General features: G+C 36.8%; 1 protein-coding gene across 1 annotated transcript in view; it reads right to left on the minus strand.

Annotated features, from left to right (window-relative positions):
• Positions 1-21003, minus strand: part of LOC135129932 (uncharacterized) — a 121088-nt gene extending 100085 nt beyond the window's left edge. The window contains exon 1 of the mRNA XM_064057201.1: positions 20863-21003. Within this exon, the coding sequence (XP_063913271.1) occupies positions 20863-20919 (57 nt within the window). The 5' untranslated portion in view covers positions 20920-21003. The remainder of the gene's footprint in view (positions 1-20862) is intronic.

Raw genomic sequence — 21003 nt, forward strand, 5'->3', positions numbered from 1 at the left:
GTAACTTTAACGGCACTTTATCGAATGCCTTTGAAAAATCTAAGTAGACAACATCAACAGTTTCAGAGTTATCTAAAGCTTTTGACCAATCGTTAATGCAAGTTAACAGATTTTGCTCAACAGATCTACCTTTAATAAACCCAAATTGTTGCCTAGGAAGTAATTCATATTTTTGCAGATAAAGATCTAGCTGATCAACTACTATGCTTTCCATAATTTTAACTACTGGAGATGTGAGACTAATCGGTCTATAGTTTTTAACATGAAACCTATTACCACTTTTATAAATGGGCCGTATAAGAGCGATTTTCCAGTCGTTTGGTAGTATTGACAATTTATAGGACTGATCCATTATAATGTGTAAAGGTATTGCAAGTAATTGACTGCAGTGTTTAAATGCAGCTGGGGATATCATGTCTGGTCCAGGACAAGATGTTGGTTTAATCAACTCTAACTTTTTAGAAATCATATTAATCTCAAATGTGATATCAGAAAGGGTTCCATCTGTATGACTTTTAATAGGTGACGGTGGTTTATGACTGATATTGTTATATGATTCTGAGAAAAATTCTGCCAACAAATTTGCAGTTTCATTATCACTCATGGTTTTAGAGTTATCTGGACGATTTAACCTCAATTCCTCTGTTACCGACGACAATGCGCGTTTTATATATTTGAATACTACCTTAGGATTCTCGCTACTTACAATACTTTCTTCATAGTTATTTCTAGCTTTCTTGATTTCTTTGATTAGTGTGTTCGAAAAAATCCTGTGTGATATGTAATCTTCTGCTAATTTAGTCCTTCTGTATTTTTGCCACATTGCTTTCTTGCGTTTTATTAAATTAAATATGTTACTATTTATCCAAGGTTTTGACGGGTTTGATATGTACGTTTTATAATTCGAACACTCCATCTGTAGACTGAGTAAAGTTGCACAAAATGTTTGCCAGTTTTCCTCAACTGCACTTGAGGTAAGCTTGGTTTTCCAATCAATTTCAGCTAATAGTTTATTGATTTTATTGAAGTCGAGAAATGTTTTCCTGACTATCGTTCTCTTTGGCATAACATTTATACCACTCTGAACATTGAATGTAAGCAATGCATGATCCGATTTACCTATTGGTGGAAGATATTGCAAATCAGTGGCTAAATTGTCATTCGAAACAAAAATCAGATCTAGAAGGCTAGGATTTTGACCACTACGAAAACGAGTAAATTCTTCAACTATTTGAACGGCGTGAGTGTTTGATAAGAAATCAATTAAAGGTAGACAAGAAGCAGATACATGTAAATCGTAGCTCAGTGGCCAAGAGATTTCAGAGAAATTAAAATCACCGGTAATAACAATATTGTCATATTTTTGAAACAGATCTGTGAGAAAAATGAAAAGCTCTTGGTCGTTTTCAAAGGACGTGCTAGAGGGACGGTAAATGCACCCAAAAACAAATATAAAACTTTTAAATGTTTTTCACAGGAACAAACATTCCGTTCCTCGCAAAGCATTGGGGATAATGTCAACACTATACTGTAAAAAAATATTATTATTTAAATAAATACAAACCCCCTCCACCTCTCGAATAAGCTCTATCATGCCTATAAATTTTATACCCCGGAATATTAACAAGTGAGTCACTATGACTATCATTTAACCATGTTTCCGATACCGCCACAACATTTGGTTTATAAAAATGAACTATAGCTACTAATTCATCGAATTTTGCCAGTAAACTATCTAGATTTGTATAACAGCAACACCAGTTCTGAATCACGGACGTTATGGAAGAGTATGGCTCTAAAGAAAGATTGCCTCTATTCATTAAGGACAATTCTGGTTGCTATTGTTTCAAAAGCAGGCTCTTTTTAAATTTCTCAACCTCACGCAAATATACAGGACACGATAAATCCCAAGCTCCATGATTTGCATCTAATAACTCCTTATCATTATTTATAGCTTTCATACAGTTTACGCATTTAAGACATTCAGCTTTGCAATCTGAATGAGAGTGATCCAACTTTTCCGAGACACCACATTTAGGACACGATTTCTGATTAGAACAATGTTTAGAAGAATGGTGGAACCCGTTACAGTTGTAACAACGCATTATTTCGACAGCATCAAAAATATAACAATGATCGTACCCTATGAATAAATCTCCAACCTTAATAAGAGTGTCATAAGAATTTTTGTCCAACTGGATTAATGCTTGGTAGACTTTGGGGTTTTTCTTAGTAGGAAAGGATTTTATTAAAGAGCAATCAATACTCAGGTTGATACTGGTGCAGTTATTACGTACAGCATGTTCAATATACTCAATTATTTCTTCAGCATTATACATTTCAGTCATTCCAACAATTTTGATACGAGGCTGAACACCTTTAACTTCTTTTATATCGTAATTCTCGGACAGTTTATCAGAAGCCAACTTTTTAAAACGCAAATTCTCTTCCTTCGAAGGGAAACCTAATAAAATGCCACCATTTTTTACGTTTTTAACTTTGGACACTTTTAAATTTGAATCAACCGTATTAATGTTTCTATTAATATCCATGTTGGTTTTGGTAGTCGATTGCTCCGTATTTTTAGGTTTTACAATTACTGCTGGCTGAGTTTTATTTTTTATAATTTCAGAATATTTTGGTGCCTCTTGAGCCGGTGCAGATAATTTCGATTCAGCGACTTTTAAAAAATTTGTCTTTAAATCCGCAAAAACAGTGTTCAGGTTATCGAGCATTTCAGTATATTTTTGCTCTAAGAGATTGTGAAGACTAGGCTGATCAATAGAAAAACATTTTTTGTTACAGTCGGCGCATTTCCATAATCCAGGAATAGATAGATATAAGATGTTCATATACATCATCGGAAATGTTAACACAGGAAATGTGATAACGTCTGTTACAAACACCCGCGCATTGTACAGAAAAATCAGATTCATTAATTGCTCCTAAGCAGTAACCACAAGGGGTCAACATTTTAAAGGTGCTGTTTTCACACCTTTCCTTTACAAGGTGTCAGAGCGAGAAAGATTTTTAACTAAATGTATCTAAAGTTTCTTAGTAATTCACCTTGGCTACACAGTACACGGTGACACCGTTCCCGCCGGCCGAAAGCCGACCGACGAGCGATAATTTCCTTATCACCAACAAAAAACGACAATGCTATATAAAGATAAACACGTATTAATTAAATAAATCAATACATGAAATTTAGCAGTGATTTAAAGAGTTAAAAATATTATCAAATGATGCACAGCTATTAACTTAACAAATCGATATAACATTTGCTAATTAAAATTTCAATGAACTCACCGTAACACACGAAAATTCGCAGAGAGATGTACACGCCACGAATAAACTTCTTTTTTTTTGTGGATACTTCTTTATTCGACAATTTCTATAATACAAACAAACACATTTTTTCTGTAATTGTAGTACAGAATGTTTTATCGTCGACAAGATTATCACATTTTGTAAAAATATATAAAAAGGAATTACACTTTCAATGAAGTCTTAGCCAGTTTTCTCACTAAAAACCCTTTTAATTTCTGATCCAAACTAACCTTACTGTATTTATTATCCGCATATTTTTGTTGAACGGACTTATGTTTTTAGGATTCTGCAGCTATTAGCAGTCTTGCAAATTTAACAACTACGTGTTCGAATGCGGAATATTGACAATTAGAATACTGGGCGAGACGTGTAGTCCATACTTTAGATGGACAACTTGCGTTGCGAAAAATTGCAATTGATAAACAACAAGCAGCTGCAGCTTGCAACGAAGGTCTAACATGTGACACATTGTGGTCCAAAAGGGCCAGTTCTAACAAGTATTTGGAAAGATTATGCTGTTCTAATTTGACATCCGCCAATCTACTATATCGCTTTAAAAAATGTATGGGAAGCGGTTTCCCTAGATTATATTGCAAAGCCGTTAAAATACTGATCTCCATCTTCAAAATCTCCTCAGTCGAAAAACAGTTGTCACATAGAGACTTGAAATCCTGCAGTTCCGGGTAGAATATTTCCTCGTATTTACAAGCGATCAACAGAGCCGAAGTTCCCACTAGCTGCAAAGTGTCTCGATCCACCTGAGTGTTGTCTTGGAGGTACCTATCAGTCAAAGAAATGCACATGTGTAGGGTTTCGGGGCAGAGCCTGAAGTGCTCGTGGACTGGGATTAACCAGTTGACTAAAATGGCACGCATTCGAAACGTCGACTTATGGTTTTTCAGAAAATTCTCTCTTATGGGGTACTTCAGCTCCATTTCGTGGAAGTATTTGAAAATATCAATCTGGTATTCTGATACCATTTGGGGGTTACTGCACGTTTCTGAGTCAAGTTCAAGAGCTCCCATTAACTGGGAAGTAGAGAAGGCTTCAATGGTGGGGTTGTTTTCATTTTTTGTTGGTTGGACGGGTTTGGGGGCTTCTTTTGGTTCTTTGGCGGCATCTGGTTTATTGATTTCGGGCTTGTTATTGTTAAGTTTGTTGCTTAGCTCGTCTAATGGTGGTCGTTTTGTCAGGTTGATTTGTTTAATGCGGTGAGATTTTCCTGATTTCGCAGTGATGTTTTTGCCGTCAGTGAGTGTAGGAACAATGTCACGGTGGCGGTGCGCCATCTTCCAGTTTTATATATATAAAAACGGTAAAGTTCTGTTTAAAATATGACACTCACATATTCTTTACACAGTGGAAATGATTTATGTCTAAGCAGCTTCTAATTTTTTGGGAGCTTCCGAATATTTAAAAACTGTAATTATATCGATTTTTTGCACTTGTCAGGACTTGAAAACAAAAACAAAGTCCAAAAAAGTACGCATTGTTAAGGAATGCGGTGAAATTGGTGGTGGGCCACCTCCTTTGGAAGATCTTGATTCCGGGGAAGAATTAATTTGGAAAACGGTCATCGAAGGACAAAATGTCTCCGAATCCAACCTTACATTTAATTAGGATGAAGATATAGAATTATAGTTGTGACTTTGTCTCATTGCCTGTTTTAACTCAAGAGATCTGCGATAGGCAACACTACGCTGTAAATACTGAGGATTTGGCATTAGGTACAATTCTAATATACTGTGCTGTTTTTAAATATTAATTTTGTACTTGTTAGGAAGAAAAAGAGCTGCTGATGAGGCTAGTGATGAAAGCTGTAGTAAAATAGTTCGATTGTCAGAATACAGTAATTTAGTTTTAAAATTAATTTAACTTAAAATAAACAATTTTTCTGTTTAGGTGGAGAAATAACTGTTGGGAAAGATAATTCTACATCAGATCTGAAAGTTCCAAGAACTCCCACAAGATCATGTGTAAGCTTTGGCTTTCCATCAATAAGTTCAGTGACCCAAACATAGCAATCTTACCAGCACATATACGAAGAAAGGACAGAAAATGTGCGATCGATGCAAAGAATTCAGACTTTGGAACAGAAAAAAAGTCGAGTACAAAATTTAGACCATATTAAATTTGACGAATACTAGCAATTGAGCAATTACATAAAATTATTATTATTTTTCAAGGTATTATTATTTTGAAAAGTGTTAAAATCGTATTTTTGGTATTTCGGACCCCAATAAAAATTAAACTAGACGTGTAGAAACGGCAAAAATCATTTTTATAGAAGTTTTAGAATACAAGGAAGTCATTTATGCCCAAAAGACGTTAAGTGTATGATTTCGATTTTTTTTTGTAGACCTGTGTTATCATTAGAGCTGTGCGGTCGAAATTTATTTATTCCCACTATCCGTCCCATCAGGCCAGCAGTGCAGGCCGCTGCAGTCTTGCCTTCCTCGCTTCTCGCTTCTCATTGTGTATTATTTTTCATAATTCACATCAATCGTTTTATTGTCAACGAGACCGACACTTGAACATTATTAAAATTATTATTCTTATTATTTCGTGGATATGGATTTTAAAATCATCAACTGATTTTCAGTGAACATTATTTTTCGCGTAAATTTCTTCGCGATACGTAACATCGGCTGCGAGCCACTGGTCTGCCGTAGTATTTCAACCGCACAGCTCTACTTATCATTAAATAATTTCCGCCTGTACCTTGTCTGTTCCCAGATTTTAAAATTCCAGACTAATGTGAATCATTCGAGCAGCGGAAGAAAAAGTATGATTAGAAGAAAATAAAAATATTAGTCATTTTATATGTTCGCTTTTAACAGACCCTGCAAAAAACCGCCAGGGACGACATAAATAAAAGTGTGCCATCAAACAGTACCAAAAAGGACGACAAATATTATCACTATTACTTGAGGAGGTTCGTAGTACAATATTCAACCAAAAAAAAAAGGAAACCAGCCGCACAAAAGGAAAGATAATACCCCATTATTAAGTTTAGAAGGGCCATATAACCTTGTAATCTTTGGGAGACTTAGAAATACAAGTAATTTGCAGTGAATGTATGCTAAAAAAAAACGGGAAATGAAATTTGACGTAATATGAATTGAAAATTTAATTTGTCCATTTATGTCATTTCTTGTCTATTTGACACATATAAGTGGCAGTTTTTTAACCTAAATTTTAAAAGGCCTTCTCAAACTATCAAAAATAAATAAAATCTGATAGAACTTTTTCTATTTCCCGTTTTTTTTTAAGCCAACTGTAGGTATGTAAGAAGTTTAAAAATTACAACATAAACTGTAGACAACGAACAGCGCCTAGCTCGCCCGGCGATCGCCAGGGACCCTCAGTTTTTTAGCGTCCTAGAACATTACTCTAAAAAATTATTCTATTATTTCAAAAATATATAGATTACTAATAACCAGGGATAAAAAGAAACCTCTAGTTACTTGTTGATTGTCCTTTGACACTAAAACGTGTGTCTGCATTTAGCTCGACACAAAATTAAAAAATATATACATAACCAAGTGACGTGATGTAAACTTCTAGGCAGAAACAACTTAATTTAAATTGGAAGTACAAACGACAGATGACGACCAAGGATCTACGCACATTTGGTATTATCTAATAAGCTTTGATATCACATTTTTTTAGTGGATTATGATTTGGATCTGCAAGATCTCAAACTATTCATTTCTGCAACCTTTGAGTTATTCAATAAAATAAATTGACTGATCCGTTAATTTATTTGAGTCACTGTAAAAGCAAATCTAAAAAATATGAATGCAATGATAAATTACGAATATATACTGATGATATTTTGCACATTTTAGATGGGATTTAGTCGGCAAAATTTTGAGATGACGTCATCGTCTGCAATATTTCAAAGTATTCAGTTTTGCAATTCTTGATTCAATCAATAAAATAAATTGACTCAGTGATTAATTTTTTTGAGACGCCCCGTAGAAGCAAAACTAAAAGAATATTAATGCAGTGATAAATCACAAGTAAAAACTCATCATAAGTTGCACATTTCAGATAGTTTTTATTCAGTAAAATTTTCAGGTGACGTCATCAATTGTTGTAGGGGGAATGAACAAATACATTTTAATCAAAAAATTACCATGCTTATGATAAGATTAAATCATCTCCAAAATTTCAGAGAATTCCGTTTTGCAGTTCCTGATTAAATCAATAAAATTAATTCACCCATTCATTAATTTTTTTGAGTCACCCTATATAAGCAAATCTAAAAAATATGAATGGAATGATAAATCACAAGTACAGACACATCATATTTTGATAGGATTCATTTGGCAAAATTTTGGGCTGACGTCATCAATAGGATTATTTTTAAAGGCTGTCTTACAATACTTTATGAAAGTATAAATAAAATTGCGCGGATTGTTGTGGTATCAAATAAATCAAATTTTAAAATAAGTTTTCAAAATCTAAAAATTTATGATTGTAGGTATCTAGAACTACTGTTTGCCGAACACTGGAAGTTTCTGATTTGAATTATACGGATCAAAAACTTACGGCGGTCGTAAACCTTCTACCTTTTTTAATGATTAGTTTTTTCATGAAGAGATAAATAGCAAAATTCAGATTTGTAAGTAAATAGGAGAACACTTTACTCTCAACAAATTACTTAAAAATGCTCAAGAGTTTTTGGAGTACACTGGTTCGCGTTCTTTCCTACACAAAATTTTAAAATCAATGGGGTATAAGATAAATAAAATGGAAAACAATATAAATGTTTCTATTTAGACGAAACTTGGGAATATAGAAATGGCTCTCCAACAAAGACATGGGTTAAGAACAATCTTCCAAGCACACACCAGAAAATAAGAAAGACAAAAAAAAAACATTCAGATTGCATGCAGGATGCTCTTCTGGTTTTCTGAATGGTTGCGATTTACTTCTGCAGTCAAATAACGACGAAAGAGATTATCACAAAATCATGAATAGCGAAATTTTCACAGAGTGGGTGCAAAATCAACTGATACCAACATTAACATTTGACGGTTATAAAACTGGACAATGCTCCATATCATTCAGTAAACCTTGAGAAGACTCCAACAAGTTCATAAAATAAAAGTTACGTGCAAAATTATTTAAAAAATGTGGATGTTTCCTTTGAACCAAATTATACTAAGAAACAGTTATGGAGCTTAACAGAACCCACATTACCCAATATTCCAGTAAGGTGCAAGATTGACACAATTTGTTTTAACAGTGGTGTAGACGTTTTACGATTGCTTCCCTATCGTTGTGAATATAATACAATTGAATTAGCATGGAGTTTTTGAAGGCAATACTACAATAAAAATTTAAATATGGAGACCAACGATCCAGCACGGACAGTGCACCTGTGGGCTGAAGCGATTGCCAATTTCACACCAGAAATGTGGCAACATTGTATTCAACACTGCGAGAATCTTATCGAATACGACTGGTATAAAGCAATAGGGAATTTTAATGTGGAAGGCCATCCCCGATCCCGTTGGCCACATCCCTATCCCCCACGAAGCTTTCGCACATGGGTGCCAACCTACTCGAGGGCTGTGGCAGACCTGACGCCAATCTTCATGGCCCAGGCGCCCTCTTCTCCGAAGGTATGTATTTATTTCGTGTTTTTCTGAATGTACTAATGTAAATTTGTTTTGCACACTGTGCCGCCAGGGACGGAGCTGCCACCTTTGCCGAGCGACATGGACGACGGCGTCAAGCCACTGTCCGAGTACCAGACCTTCTGCGGGTGAAGGGCCCAATGGGATAGGTACCACTACCAGGAACTCAAAATAACCCATCGAACCCTAGATACGGCTGTGTAAGTAGCGCACATTTTTTCTGTTTCAGATTCTTGCACCGACCATCAGAAGAAGACCGTGAGATTATTACCTCTGATGGAGGGCAACCTCCCAGGCGAATCAATAACTCATAGTGGCACAGCACCTCTGTGACGACTCAGAAGTCGGAACCCAGGTGAAGAAGACAAAGTTCTGATACCAGAGCAGAAAATGAAGGGGTTTTAGGGTGGTAAGCAATTTATGGCAATCCCCTAGTACCCTGTGCCGAGAACTAATACGGTGGTCTGACCAAGGCATTTCCCCTCCAACACAAAAAAAAAGAGAAAATCAGTCTCGAAACAGTCAACGTAATGTCAGAAACCTTGTACAATGTATTGAGATCGTTGAACAGCCAACACGATGTCCCGCAAACACGCATCGGAGCTAGCAATGGGCAAATCGAAATTCGCCTGTCCTTATCATTATAAATTCAACAGTGTCATTCACTCTCCGACGTCGAGCTTCGAAGACCTTTTTGACGATACGTCGACAACAAGGATGAGAATAAACTGAAAAAACCGTGGAGAACGTGCAACATACTGAACGTAATGTGGTTCAAAGAAGTCGTGGATATAGACGAAGAAACTCCGAAGTATGACGGAGTACAACGATCCCGTTGCTCGTTTTGTCCACATTTTATCACTATTACTTGAACTACAGCGACTTCGCCACAGCTGGGCCTTCATCGAAGCGGTCCTTCAACTGCGCCTCTCCCGATGGGACGCAAGAGGAGCTCCCGCTGAAACGGAGACAGGGGATCGACTGGCAACCCATCCTCAATTCCAGCGCTTCCCAATCGTTTGCAAAACCTCCATCTACTTCTCCTTCTCCTATAACTCCCCCATACTTTTTTCCCTATTACATCCCCGATCCGGTTGGACACATCCCTATCCCCTACATCCGCACACCTTCTCATCTCGATCCCCTACGAAGGTTTCGCCCTAGGGTATTTCGTGTTATTCTGGATGTACTAGTATGAATTTGTTTTGCAGACTGTGCTGCTAGGGACGGAGCTGCCGCCTTTGTCGAGCGACTTGAGAGGACGGCATCAAGCCACTGCCTGAGTACCAGGCCTTCTGCATGTGGAGGGTCTAGCGACCTCTCCCGCCACTACTACCAAGGATTCAGGATGATCCATCGAAGCCTCGATGCGGCCGTGTTCCTGGATAATTGCCTCAGCTCAGACGGTGGTTTTAGGTTAGGGTAGGTTAAGTTATGTTAGTTTTTATATATATACATTGTAACGAAGCGAATTTTCGCGGGCCGGAAACCGTGACGTGGACCGCGAGAGCCGGGGGCGAAAGAAGAGGATTCTGGCCTGAAGTCTTGCAGGGTGAAGAAGTGTTGTGGCTGTGTATTGAGAAGGGTTTTTGAGAAGTGTGCAGTTCGACCCTCCGACCACCGTAAGTACCTTTTGGGTCGCCTGCCTGTTTAAGTACCGGTTTTCGAATCGCCGTCCCCGAGCGAAAAACCGTGTCACAGTCAGAAGTCAAAACAGTCGTGCACGCGTCGTTATCGTCACTGCGCTCCCCTCCCGGGTCGCCGTGCCGTCTTCGCGCGATTTCCAGGTCTCAAGGTGGCCGCCCCCAGAGTCAGGAGGAGCCTGCCCTGAGGGAAGTCGCCGCCCAGGAGGAACGACCGTGCCGGACGTTTAATTCTTTTGTATTTAATTTCACTTGTTAGTTATTTAATATTAGCCGTAAGATTATTATTTTAGACCGTGTAGCTGGTGGCAGGGAATAACCCTATTTATTGTTATAAAATTTCCTTGCCGTTTTATTTATTATTCTCGTGTTTTCTCGGAGGCTCACCACCTGAATTCCCTGTCTCCGGCTTTAGAGCACCCCGGCGCTCCCTCCCCCGGAGAGGGAGTTGGCGCCCGAGCGACTGCCGCTCCTGATCGAAGGCGCCACCCCCGGCGGTGTTTCTGATATCAGCGATACTAGTCGACCCAAAGCTTGGCACCCAAGTACGCCGCCACCGCACGTTGTCGGCGAGACAACGGTCCGGAAGTCACCGTCCCGTCCCCTCCACAATTTCGTCGCAACATATATATGTAGGTGTAGGTTAGGTTAGCTTGGTTTCAGGTGCACATAGTTAAATATTTTGAATATATTTGATATTACCAGTAAATAAAATTTATTCTTCTTCCCTGTAACCGAAACACATTTTTTCTCTAGTAATTTGTCGGTAATTTTATTAAACAGATAGTTTTCGAAGCTACTCGGCTGATTGCTTTGCAACCTCGTGTCTATTTGAAATGTGCTATAGATGCGAAAAAACTATCAAACATTTGTCTGATCATCCCCACAACAATTTTATGATAACATCTTAAAAATAAATTTGCGGTTTGTGTATTTCCTTGCATTTTTTGCTTTGGACATCTAGATTTTTGGGGGAAAAGTCTTAACCCAGATAACAATATTTTACAGATTATACATATTGAGAAGAAAAATTCTTAAAGTGAAAATATTATGACGAAAAGTTCGGTTGAAGGAATTCGCATTCAACTCGTCCACATCAACGATCCAGGGGGCTCACCTGTCTCTTAGACCAACTGAAGGCACCTGTACCTTCAGTCTCCCGGAGGAGTAATCTCTGCGAGTAGTGATAAGAGGTATCGCCGTCGACGCCAAAAGACAGGACGTGATAGAAAACCTGGAGGATCTGGCGGGCTTATTGCGAGTGTATTATTAAACGTCTATAACGCAGGATATAAATATCCTCCAAATGCTCTAAAACTGTATTGCCCTGACGCTTCTCGACGTGACTGATCAAGAATTCAAGTGCAAATTTTCTACAACGACTAAAAAGGTATGTAACTATTTTTCATTACTTATTTGATTTCAAAGTAATATTGTTAGTATATGCAATATTCTTTATCTAATTATGTTTTTCTGCAGATGATTTCAGGAATAATCGTTCCAAGCTCGTTCCATATGAATTACGTTATGATTCGTGGTCACGATAATTCCCTGTCGGAGTATAAGTAATGCGAAGACAATTCCGAAATTATGTAACAATGTCAAAATCTACTTTGCGCGAGGGGGTAGTAAAACTCGAGTTTTTTTATAAAAGCCCCGCACAATACAAAAACCTGAAACTAAAGCAAACATTCGCTCGTGGGACGAAATAAAGGAGACCACGACATGACTTCCGCCAGAAGTGGCTGATTTTGATTTTCGAAATGTCCATTCCGTATCCGTTACAGTACCTCTGAATTCTGTGTTTAACACAACATCCACTGAAGATGTGATGATAGATGTATAAATTTTTGAAACAAAGTTTTTACTATGCGAAGTAGTATTTATTTTAGAAAATTAACTTCGCCACTACATGGTGATATATTGTAAATATTTAGGTACATTTTTCCACTGTATATAACTTATATTGAAAAGTAAACCTATTTTTATAAGTTACAATCATGTATTACATTTTAATTTCCGCTTCCAAATCGATGAAGTAAATGTGTTACTTAGTCAATGGTCGAAATTGTAGACGGAAATAAATACGAAAATACATGCAATAAAATTAAAAAAGTATTTGTCCAGATACCTTTTTGGCTTCTGTCAAAATTTTACGTTGCTGTTGTGATGTTGAAACGTCCGATTTTTTCACAGAATTTAAGAATTTATAAAAATACAAGTCACAATGTATGCTATCTTCCACTCTATCACTAGAATGCAATTTAATTTGTACTTAAACTCTAATTTTCTGTTTTTGTTAGTTAACACTTTGTCAAAATTTGTAATTGCTTGCATTTTTTTTTTTCAACTGATAACATCGCGAATGCATTTAATCTGTCCTGAGTCATAGTCTTAGTTTAAGACAAAGCCTCCCGTAAATTATTGCTGCTTATAAATTTTTAAATAAAAAAGGCAAAACACCATTACACTGAATGTCATCTCTGCTGTAAATAATAATCACCTCGGTCTTTAATTTTCCATTATTAATAAAATAATATGTTTCAACAGTACTACCAAAACTCTCATCGGGAAAGTGCTGCTTAGATGTAGTAATCAAACCTGAAAAAAATAATCTAGGAGCAGATAAATGCCCGGTAAAATCATATCTGTCATTTATTTGGTTAAGGATCACATCACAATATTCTTTAAGAATAATTTTATTATTTTCATATATGTCATTTATTTTACGACGCTTAGATGGGAGAATAACCCGTCTACTTCCAGCATGAATAATATAGAACTACATATGCCATCTACATTCAACTTAGAACCAGATGACTACGGTCTATCGACTTCTTCAACAATCTGGAAGTCAAAGTGACTGAGTCAAACATGCGAACTATAAAGATTTCCAATTTTCAGAATTGCCATGTAACTTTCAATTTTAAATAATTATATTAAAAATTAGAAATTAAATTGGAGCACGTTTGGGAGACTTGAAGTTGTTGCCACTATTTGTAAGACTTACCAAAACGGGTAATTTAAAAGAGAGGAAACCTCCATCACAAATTGGTTGGTTGATCTCCATGCGAGCGATAAAAGCGATAAGGGGCTGTGTTCGACTTAAAGAGCTTGGCAGCGGAGACAACCCCACATATTACAAGTTTATTTGAAGTTTAAAAACACAAATTTTAAATGTGTTAACAGCTCAGAAAATGGACGGCAACTGTGGGCTGATAAGCATGAGTTATTAACCAATCTCCAGCAATTTTTAAGTGTTGGAGCACCAAGGCGGAGTATTGAGAAATTAGGAGTAAATCCATTAGCTCCATCGTCCCAGCCCACATGATCAACCACATTACTAGCAACTGCAGCAACTATTTTCAATGATGCTGCCGAATGTGTAGCTCGTGGAAATACGGAAATTTTATCTGTGGCATATGTAAGCGGGTACATAAGTGATAGAATTTTGTCTAAAATAGAATGTGATATATGGCACGACCTCCTCACTGCAGAACCTCAAAGTAGTACAATGCAAAAAACATTATCATTTAAACCATAAAAAGAGCTCGCTCGACACAAGCGTAAGCAAACCTATTTTCACAAACATATTAATTACAAAATAGTATGTTATTAGCCAAGGTTGCCAAGCCAAGCATTCTAGACCGAGCGGAAATTAGAACCCGAGACGCGCAGCGTCGAGGGCTCTGAAGCGCGAGGTCTAGAAGTGGCTTTACAACCGTGGTTAATATACTATTTTTTTCACTAGTAGAAACCATAAGGCAATAAATTGAAAAAATAAACGTTCAATTTTTTGACGCAACATTATTTTGTTTTGATTTCTAATCACACTTAATCTAAATCTTCAACACAAAGAAAACCGTTTACACTTGTCGCTGAGTTAATCATTTTATCTCCCACCGTTTACCAACTACCATGCGTATACTTAAGTAATGTTAATAGCACACATTTACTCATTTTTTAAGAAATAATCACATCAAGTATTGCGTACATAACCTCAATCTTCTTTTTGAACCCGTGGTCGCAAAAGTTGAATTTGCTACCTCTGAACGAGTCGACATTTGCATGCTTCATGGCTGCTAGTGAAAAAAATATAAAATCGTGTCATAACATATTAAAATAATTCCACCACCCCTCGAACCTGTGAAGATAGAGGAATGGTCAGACCAATTAGAAACGGAATTGAATCCGTGGTCGAACTGAAGTACTCACAGCGGTATTTACTGCCAGTGCTGCATGATTTCGTTCCACGCTTTGAGGTTTTAGCGGGTTTCTTAGCCTTATTAGTTCCACAAGGGCACAGCATAGATATCAATCAGTAGAGACGGCTCGCCGTTTTTCGTGACCCGTTTTCGTGGGTGGTCGTTCGCATTATGACCGAATGAGGGCGCCCAACTGACGTCTAAAATATTTGAAATTTGGGAGTTTTGTTACAATATTTTTGCCAGTTTTGCTTGTTTAAGACTGCTTTTCCGGTAGAATTGTACAAATAGTAATTTTCACAATAAAAGGTAAAATCTTTGTCCGATGAATTTTCATACCGGATCCCTGTTGTGCGCCTTATTCTCTCCCTCGTGTTTGGAATTCTAGGAAAAGATAGTAAACATAACACATTTTTTGTTTAAAAAGTCGTCGCAAACGAACAACAACGGTGGTTATGAATAAAATAAAAACTGTAACAAATCATCGTGTTTATAAATTAAATATGGACTTTTCTTTTTTCTTATTGCGATTCACGATTATACGATTTGAGCAAACTAGACAGTTTGCAATAAATTGCGTACACGAATCAATTTTTGAAATTGTAAATGAAGTGATACTTTTTAAATTGGGTGGCGACATCTAGGAATAGTTTAGGCAACAACCACCCATGACGGCTTAAAATTCGGGTCAGAAAGAACAAAGGCGCCGACACGAGCTGTCTCTACTGATTGTTATCTATGCTGTGACAAGGGCGACAACCTATGCAACTACTTTTCTTAGCAAGAGTGGTTGTTTTTGTGGGTTTAGCAGCTTTGGTTTGGTCGTTCGGGTGATGCAGGAACCACCAGGTTGACACGTACCACCTGGCATAATTTACACAAGACGAATCAGTGGTCAATAAAATCGAGTACTGTGTCTTTTCTTGTTAAACGACGACGAACGACTGAGAACCAGATCAGCCAGGCAATATGTTTATGACATTTAAAGAGTGGTTTGAGAAGCAGCAGAAATTAAGCTCTTCAGATAGTTTGGTGACAAAATTTTCTACCAGCTATTGGTGGCAAAGCTGGTGTGGCAAGAGGATAGTATTCAACAAATTATTCAAACAATTCCGTCTGCCTGGTTTACATGTAACCAGCATGAAAATTTTATTTTACGCGCTGTGGCAACAGGCGACAGAAGGCTGAATTGACAGAACCTAAAAAGGTAAAGAAGTCCAAATCCACGATGTCAAAAAATAATGAGAAAACTGCAGCATAAATAAAATTACATTCAGTTTAACAACGATTCCTTATATTTGGGATTGAATTTTTATAGTCATTAATGTCATATTAAGCAACATATAGCAATTGTTTCCATATTATACTCTCGTATTTATGTTATTTTTACGTAGTTAGTCCTAGGACAGTGCTTTTTTTGTGTACTGAATATCAGATAATCTCACTTCCGTTTAACGTCATTTCACTGTTGACCTCAATTGCAATAACGTTGAACCGAAGTGAGATATAAATATTCAGTGCAAACGATAGAGAAATAAGCACAATCTTGTAGAGCAATTAGATTTCAAAACCTTCGCGGTAAGACGCTAATAGCGCCATCTGCGTGCACTTGAAATGATAATCGCCCAGCTAAATTGTTAGGAGTAAAGCTTAAGTAATCTACAATGATGAAAACCAAAGATTTTGTATTAATACTCTTCGCAGCTGAAATAATGGGCGTATACGTATTAGTACATAAAAAAAGTGGTTGAACAGGAAATGGCGGAGTAGGCTAGTAAATATGAGAAGGTCCGAAAACGGTGATTATGAGAATTTAATCCAAGAACTAAAAAATGACCCATGGATGTTTTTTAAATATACACGAATGAACGTGCAAACCTTTAATAATCCCGCAAAGCTAGTGATACCGTATTTAGAAAAACATAGCAAAAGACCACATCTTCCTCCAGAACTTCGTTTGTACTTATTTACTTAATCAATGTAATAATCAGAATAATCTACACCTAACACCGAAACTGACAAATGACAAGTGCTAAAACAGACAGGAAGAGAGGTAGAAAAAGTGATCTGATTGGTTATCCAAACTGCTGCTCCGCAAGATTCCAATCTTACGGAAATTTCCGTGACAACCTACGTCGTATACGGAGTACTTACGGATTATTGTGATTCTTCTATGGAATGCACTCCATCAGAGGTTGTGACAGCGGCTAAGCAACAAAATTTGAAATTATACCCTGACAAATCTAAAAAAGATATGAACTTGCCTACGGTCAATTTATGCGCTGGCGGCAAACGAAAAATATCACTTCCTCATTCTCGGTAAATGTCTTGGTTGCATATTTTGGCGAACTGGGTGAGAAGTTAAAGCCAAACACTTTGTGGACCCAGTATTCCATGCTCAGGACCACTGTGGTTTGGCAAAATAATAATAACTTTTTGTAAAAAAAATGCGCTCTGCCGTGGTCGTGGGAAAAATAGTGTACATAACTTGTGCGAAAGTGGCAAATATCGCACTCCCTGGGTTTTTCACACTCGTGCGATACTTGCTACTTTCGACACTTGTAATGTAAATAACTATTTCATAGGTTTATAACCAAACAAATTCAGCAACCATCAGCTGTACATGACAAAAATGAAGAAAACAGCAGTGGGAGTGACGTTGCCGGCACCGGCACTCGAGATGTAGTTGAAGATACGGTACCTCTGCCAAAAAAACGAAAACTATATAGACAAAAATTTAAACCTCAATATAACGTAAAATATCCATGGGTTCCCTACAAAAACGAACGTTTATTTTGCACGGTGTGCGTAAAACCATTAACACGAGGAGTAACCCATTTGGGAAAGCATCATAAGTCGGAATTTCATCAAAAGAATTAAAGAAAAAAAAAAAAGTACACCATCGGTATTGACATTGATTTCAGATGGTCAAAATAACAACAAATTAAATGACTCCATCAAAGTAGCTCAACTGAAGTTGATAATGTTTTTAGTAGAACACAATTTGCCGTTCTTGTTAATCAGTCACTTTATACAGCTCTGTGCTTTGATATTTTATGATCCACAAATTGCCAAAGGACTCAAAATATCCCGGAATAAAAACCAACTCAAATTTCATATGGGCATGAACAGTTCTGCTGCTCTTACCAAATCAAAAGTAGTAGAAATATTCAATCTTTTTGATGAAAATACCCCGGATGGTCTGCAAAAGAATTTTTTTCATATCGTAGCTGACGAACTGGCTTGGCGTGGAGGAGAAGGAACGCTATGTCTAGTTAGCTACTTTAATGTGGAATTTGACCATAAAGGCGCAAGAACAGAAATAGTTGAATACAACTCCATCCTTTCAAAGAGAGCGCAGGGGGGAAGCAAGAAGCTGACCGACTCAAAATGGTTACAAAGAAACCAAAAAAACATCAACCATTGACCAGTAAGGTAGGAATATTTAGAATTAATTTTACAATTATGTATTACAAAATTTTTTTCTTAAACTGTTTCAAAAACTGATGTCAAAACGAAGTGGAAAGATAACTACAAACAGACTCTTTATAACATCAAATCCGAATTGGAATTGTACGAATGATTCAGCTTGGTATAAGAACACACCCATTGAGAGAAACACGACAACAAAATGGACAAGGGAAGCCGCAAAGAGACTAGGAGTAAAGACAAATATTGGTCGCTAATCATTCCCATCGGTCATCAGTCGTTTCACATCTTTCAAAAGCTGGAGTACAAGATCAAACTCTCGATAAGATGACGGGCCATTCCAGTGATAACAGTATCAAGCAATATTTGCAATTGGATGCGGAACATCATAATGAAATCGTAACGCATTTACAAAGCGAAAGCGTAAATAGTGTTACTAAAAATGAAGACAAGATTGAATCTTCTATCAATCACAAGAGTGGTTCAACAATATATAAAAACTGTACATTTTGCTTACGTTAAATTTTTTCATGTTTAAACAGGGTGATTCACATAACTTTCCGATCATGACGAACTTTAAATGCAACCCAACATACAATTTTCTCAATTGATATCTTTGATCAGGTTTATTTATCATGAAATCTGGACACCCCTGACAATGTAGATGACAGCGGTTTCGACAAATCCTTTTTTTGAAAAAGTTTTGCAATATCAAAATGTATTCCAACGACGAAAGGGTGGACATGTTGCTGATCTATCTATCGATCTCTAATTTAAGCATAATAAAGCATATTATTATTATTATTATTAAAGTCGATGTGCCTAAAACAAGAACAAACTCTTTTTGCTTCGTGTTTAGGGCACCTAATAAGATAAGTGTAAGATCAAAATTCCTATATCCTACAGAAAATTCTTAAAGAATCATAGAAACCATGAACATTTGGTGTTGCGATCCATGGACAATAAATTAACTCAGAAAATTATGGTGTTGCATGATTAGAAAATAAAAGAGATTGAGAAGATTTAGAAACTTAAACAAAAAAATTGGAGTCCAAAGTTGTTTCGACAGAACTTCCCTCGTTCCTGAAGTGCAATAAAATCTATCCAGCATTTTCGAGTTGAATTTATTCTTTACACAATTTTGTGATGACGTTATCAACGTTTTTGCAAGGACTCGTATATCAACTTGGATTGGTACAGTGTAATACTAAAAATTACAGTATTGTATTCTTTTGGAAAACTGTGAGATACTGTATCACAGATGGTTCCTCTCATTTTCTGGGAATGTTTCAAAAGTTGCAATATTTGCCTGATGATCTAAAAACTTTAGTGGACTCAGTGATGCAAAGAAATGGGGTCTCTACACTCATAAAATATCTTTCTTAGTGTGGTTGAAATGAAATGAAATTATCTCATCCCTCAAGACTTCTAGAAATACGTTCGTTCACGGTGCCAAAAATCAACTCTGCTGCACAAAATTATTAGAACACACAAACCAATTACTACACAATATCAAATTAAGTTTAAATTAAATAACCTCATCAAAAATAATGCAAAAGTAAAAATTTCACAATTTCCTTGCCATACCTAGTTTGTAAAGAGCCATATTAAGTTGGTTACAGATGCTTCTACAAGCGTTCTAGGTCCCAAAAAACGAGGTGGATTTATCAGAGTTCGTGTTTTGTCTCGGCAAAAACTCCAAAATTTGAAACGAAAAAGGAATATTTCATAAAAACTGCGCCACCTAAAGATGATCAAGTTTAACGTCCCAAATTTTTCACAATAATTGTCACGTGTTGAAGTATCCATCGTCAATATTATAGGAGCAAATAAATATAAATATTTGCTGTTAAATTGTTTTTTCGCCCCACTGTATTACGCGCATAATGTCACAGACTATTTGAATGAAGAATGTCCACAAAGGTGGATTGGCCCCCGTAAACCTCGTAGTCCTGATTGTACCCCTTTTGGAGTACAAACTTTTTGTGGGGAACTTTTAAAAATAAAGTATATGAAACTCCGTTTCCAGAGATGGAAACTTTGAAAGATAGAATTCGTGCTGCATGCCGAGAAATTACACCAGATTTATGCACTGGTTTTATTTAACACTTACATACGTTGATTTTCTCATTATTACATTCGCGGGAATTATTTGTTTCATACGAATAGTATATTTTAAATGGCAGAATAATTGACAATTTTTGTGATTTTGTGACATTCAAGTGCATTCAAGACTGACAAGTTGACGACACTTAAAAAATAATGGAAAATTGCGTTTAGTGACATTTTTGACGGCCTAAACCACAACCCTGCTCTAGACAACAAGATGCGTATTTCTAGGTGATTTTGAATGCTCCAAAAGCCTCAATAGTGGACGGAGGCATGAAAAAACTTTAACATAGGTTCAGTTTTCTACTCTGATTAATCATGTTGCCCGTTCGTTTACTTTCTACTATAATATACCTAGGCATGAAAGTTGTAACCTCCAGATTTTTAACTCAGAAGCCGCCACTGATAGGACCGTATAATCCCGATCAATTATTTACACGACAATGAACAATGTTTGCTTATTTCCTTGTAATAAAAGCCAATAATGACACTTACCTTTTCAACGTATTCCCTGCAAGTGCTCAACAAATAACTAGTTAGGCCGCACACCATTTTGTTAAATTTCACACACGAAATTCATTTCATAGCTGTTTCCAGCACCATCAAACACAAGACTGTCAGCACTGTCAGCCACAC

The sequence above is a fragment of the Zophobas morio genome, unplaced genomic scaffold, assembly GCF_036711695.1.
Source record: "Zophobas morio isolate AGI-343-1 ecotype UQ-CSIRO unplaced genomic scaffold, CSIRO_AGI_Zmor_V1 ptg000017l, whole genome shotgun sequence".
Lineage (NCBI taxonomy): Eukaryota > Metazoa > Arthropoda > Insecta > Coleoptera > Tenebrionidae > Zophobas > Zophobas morio.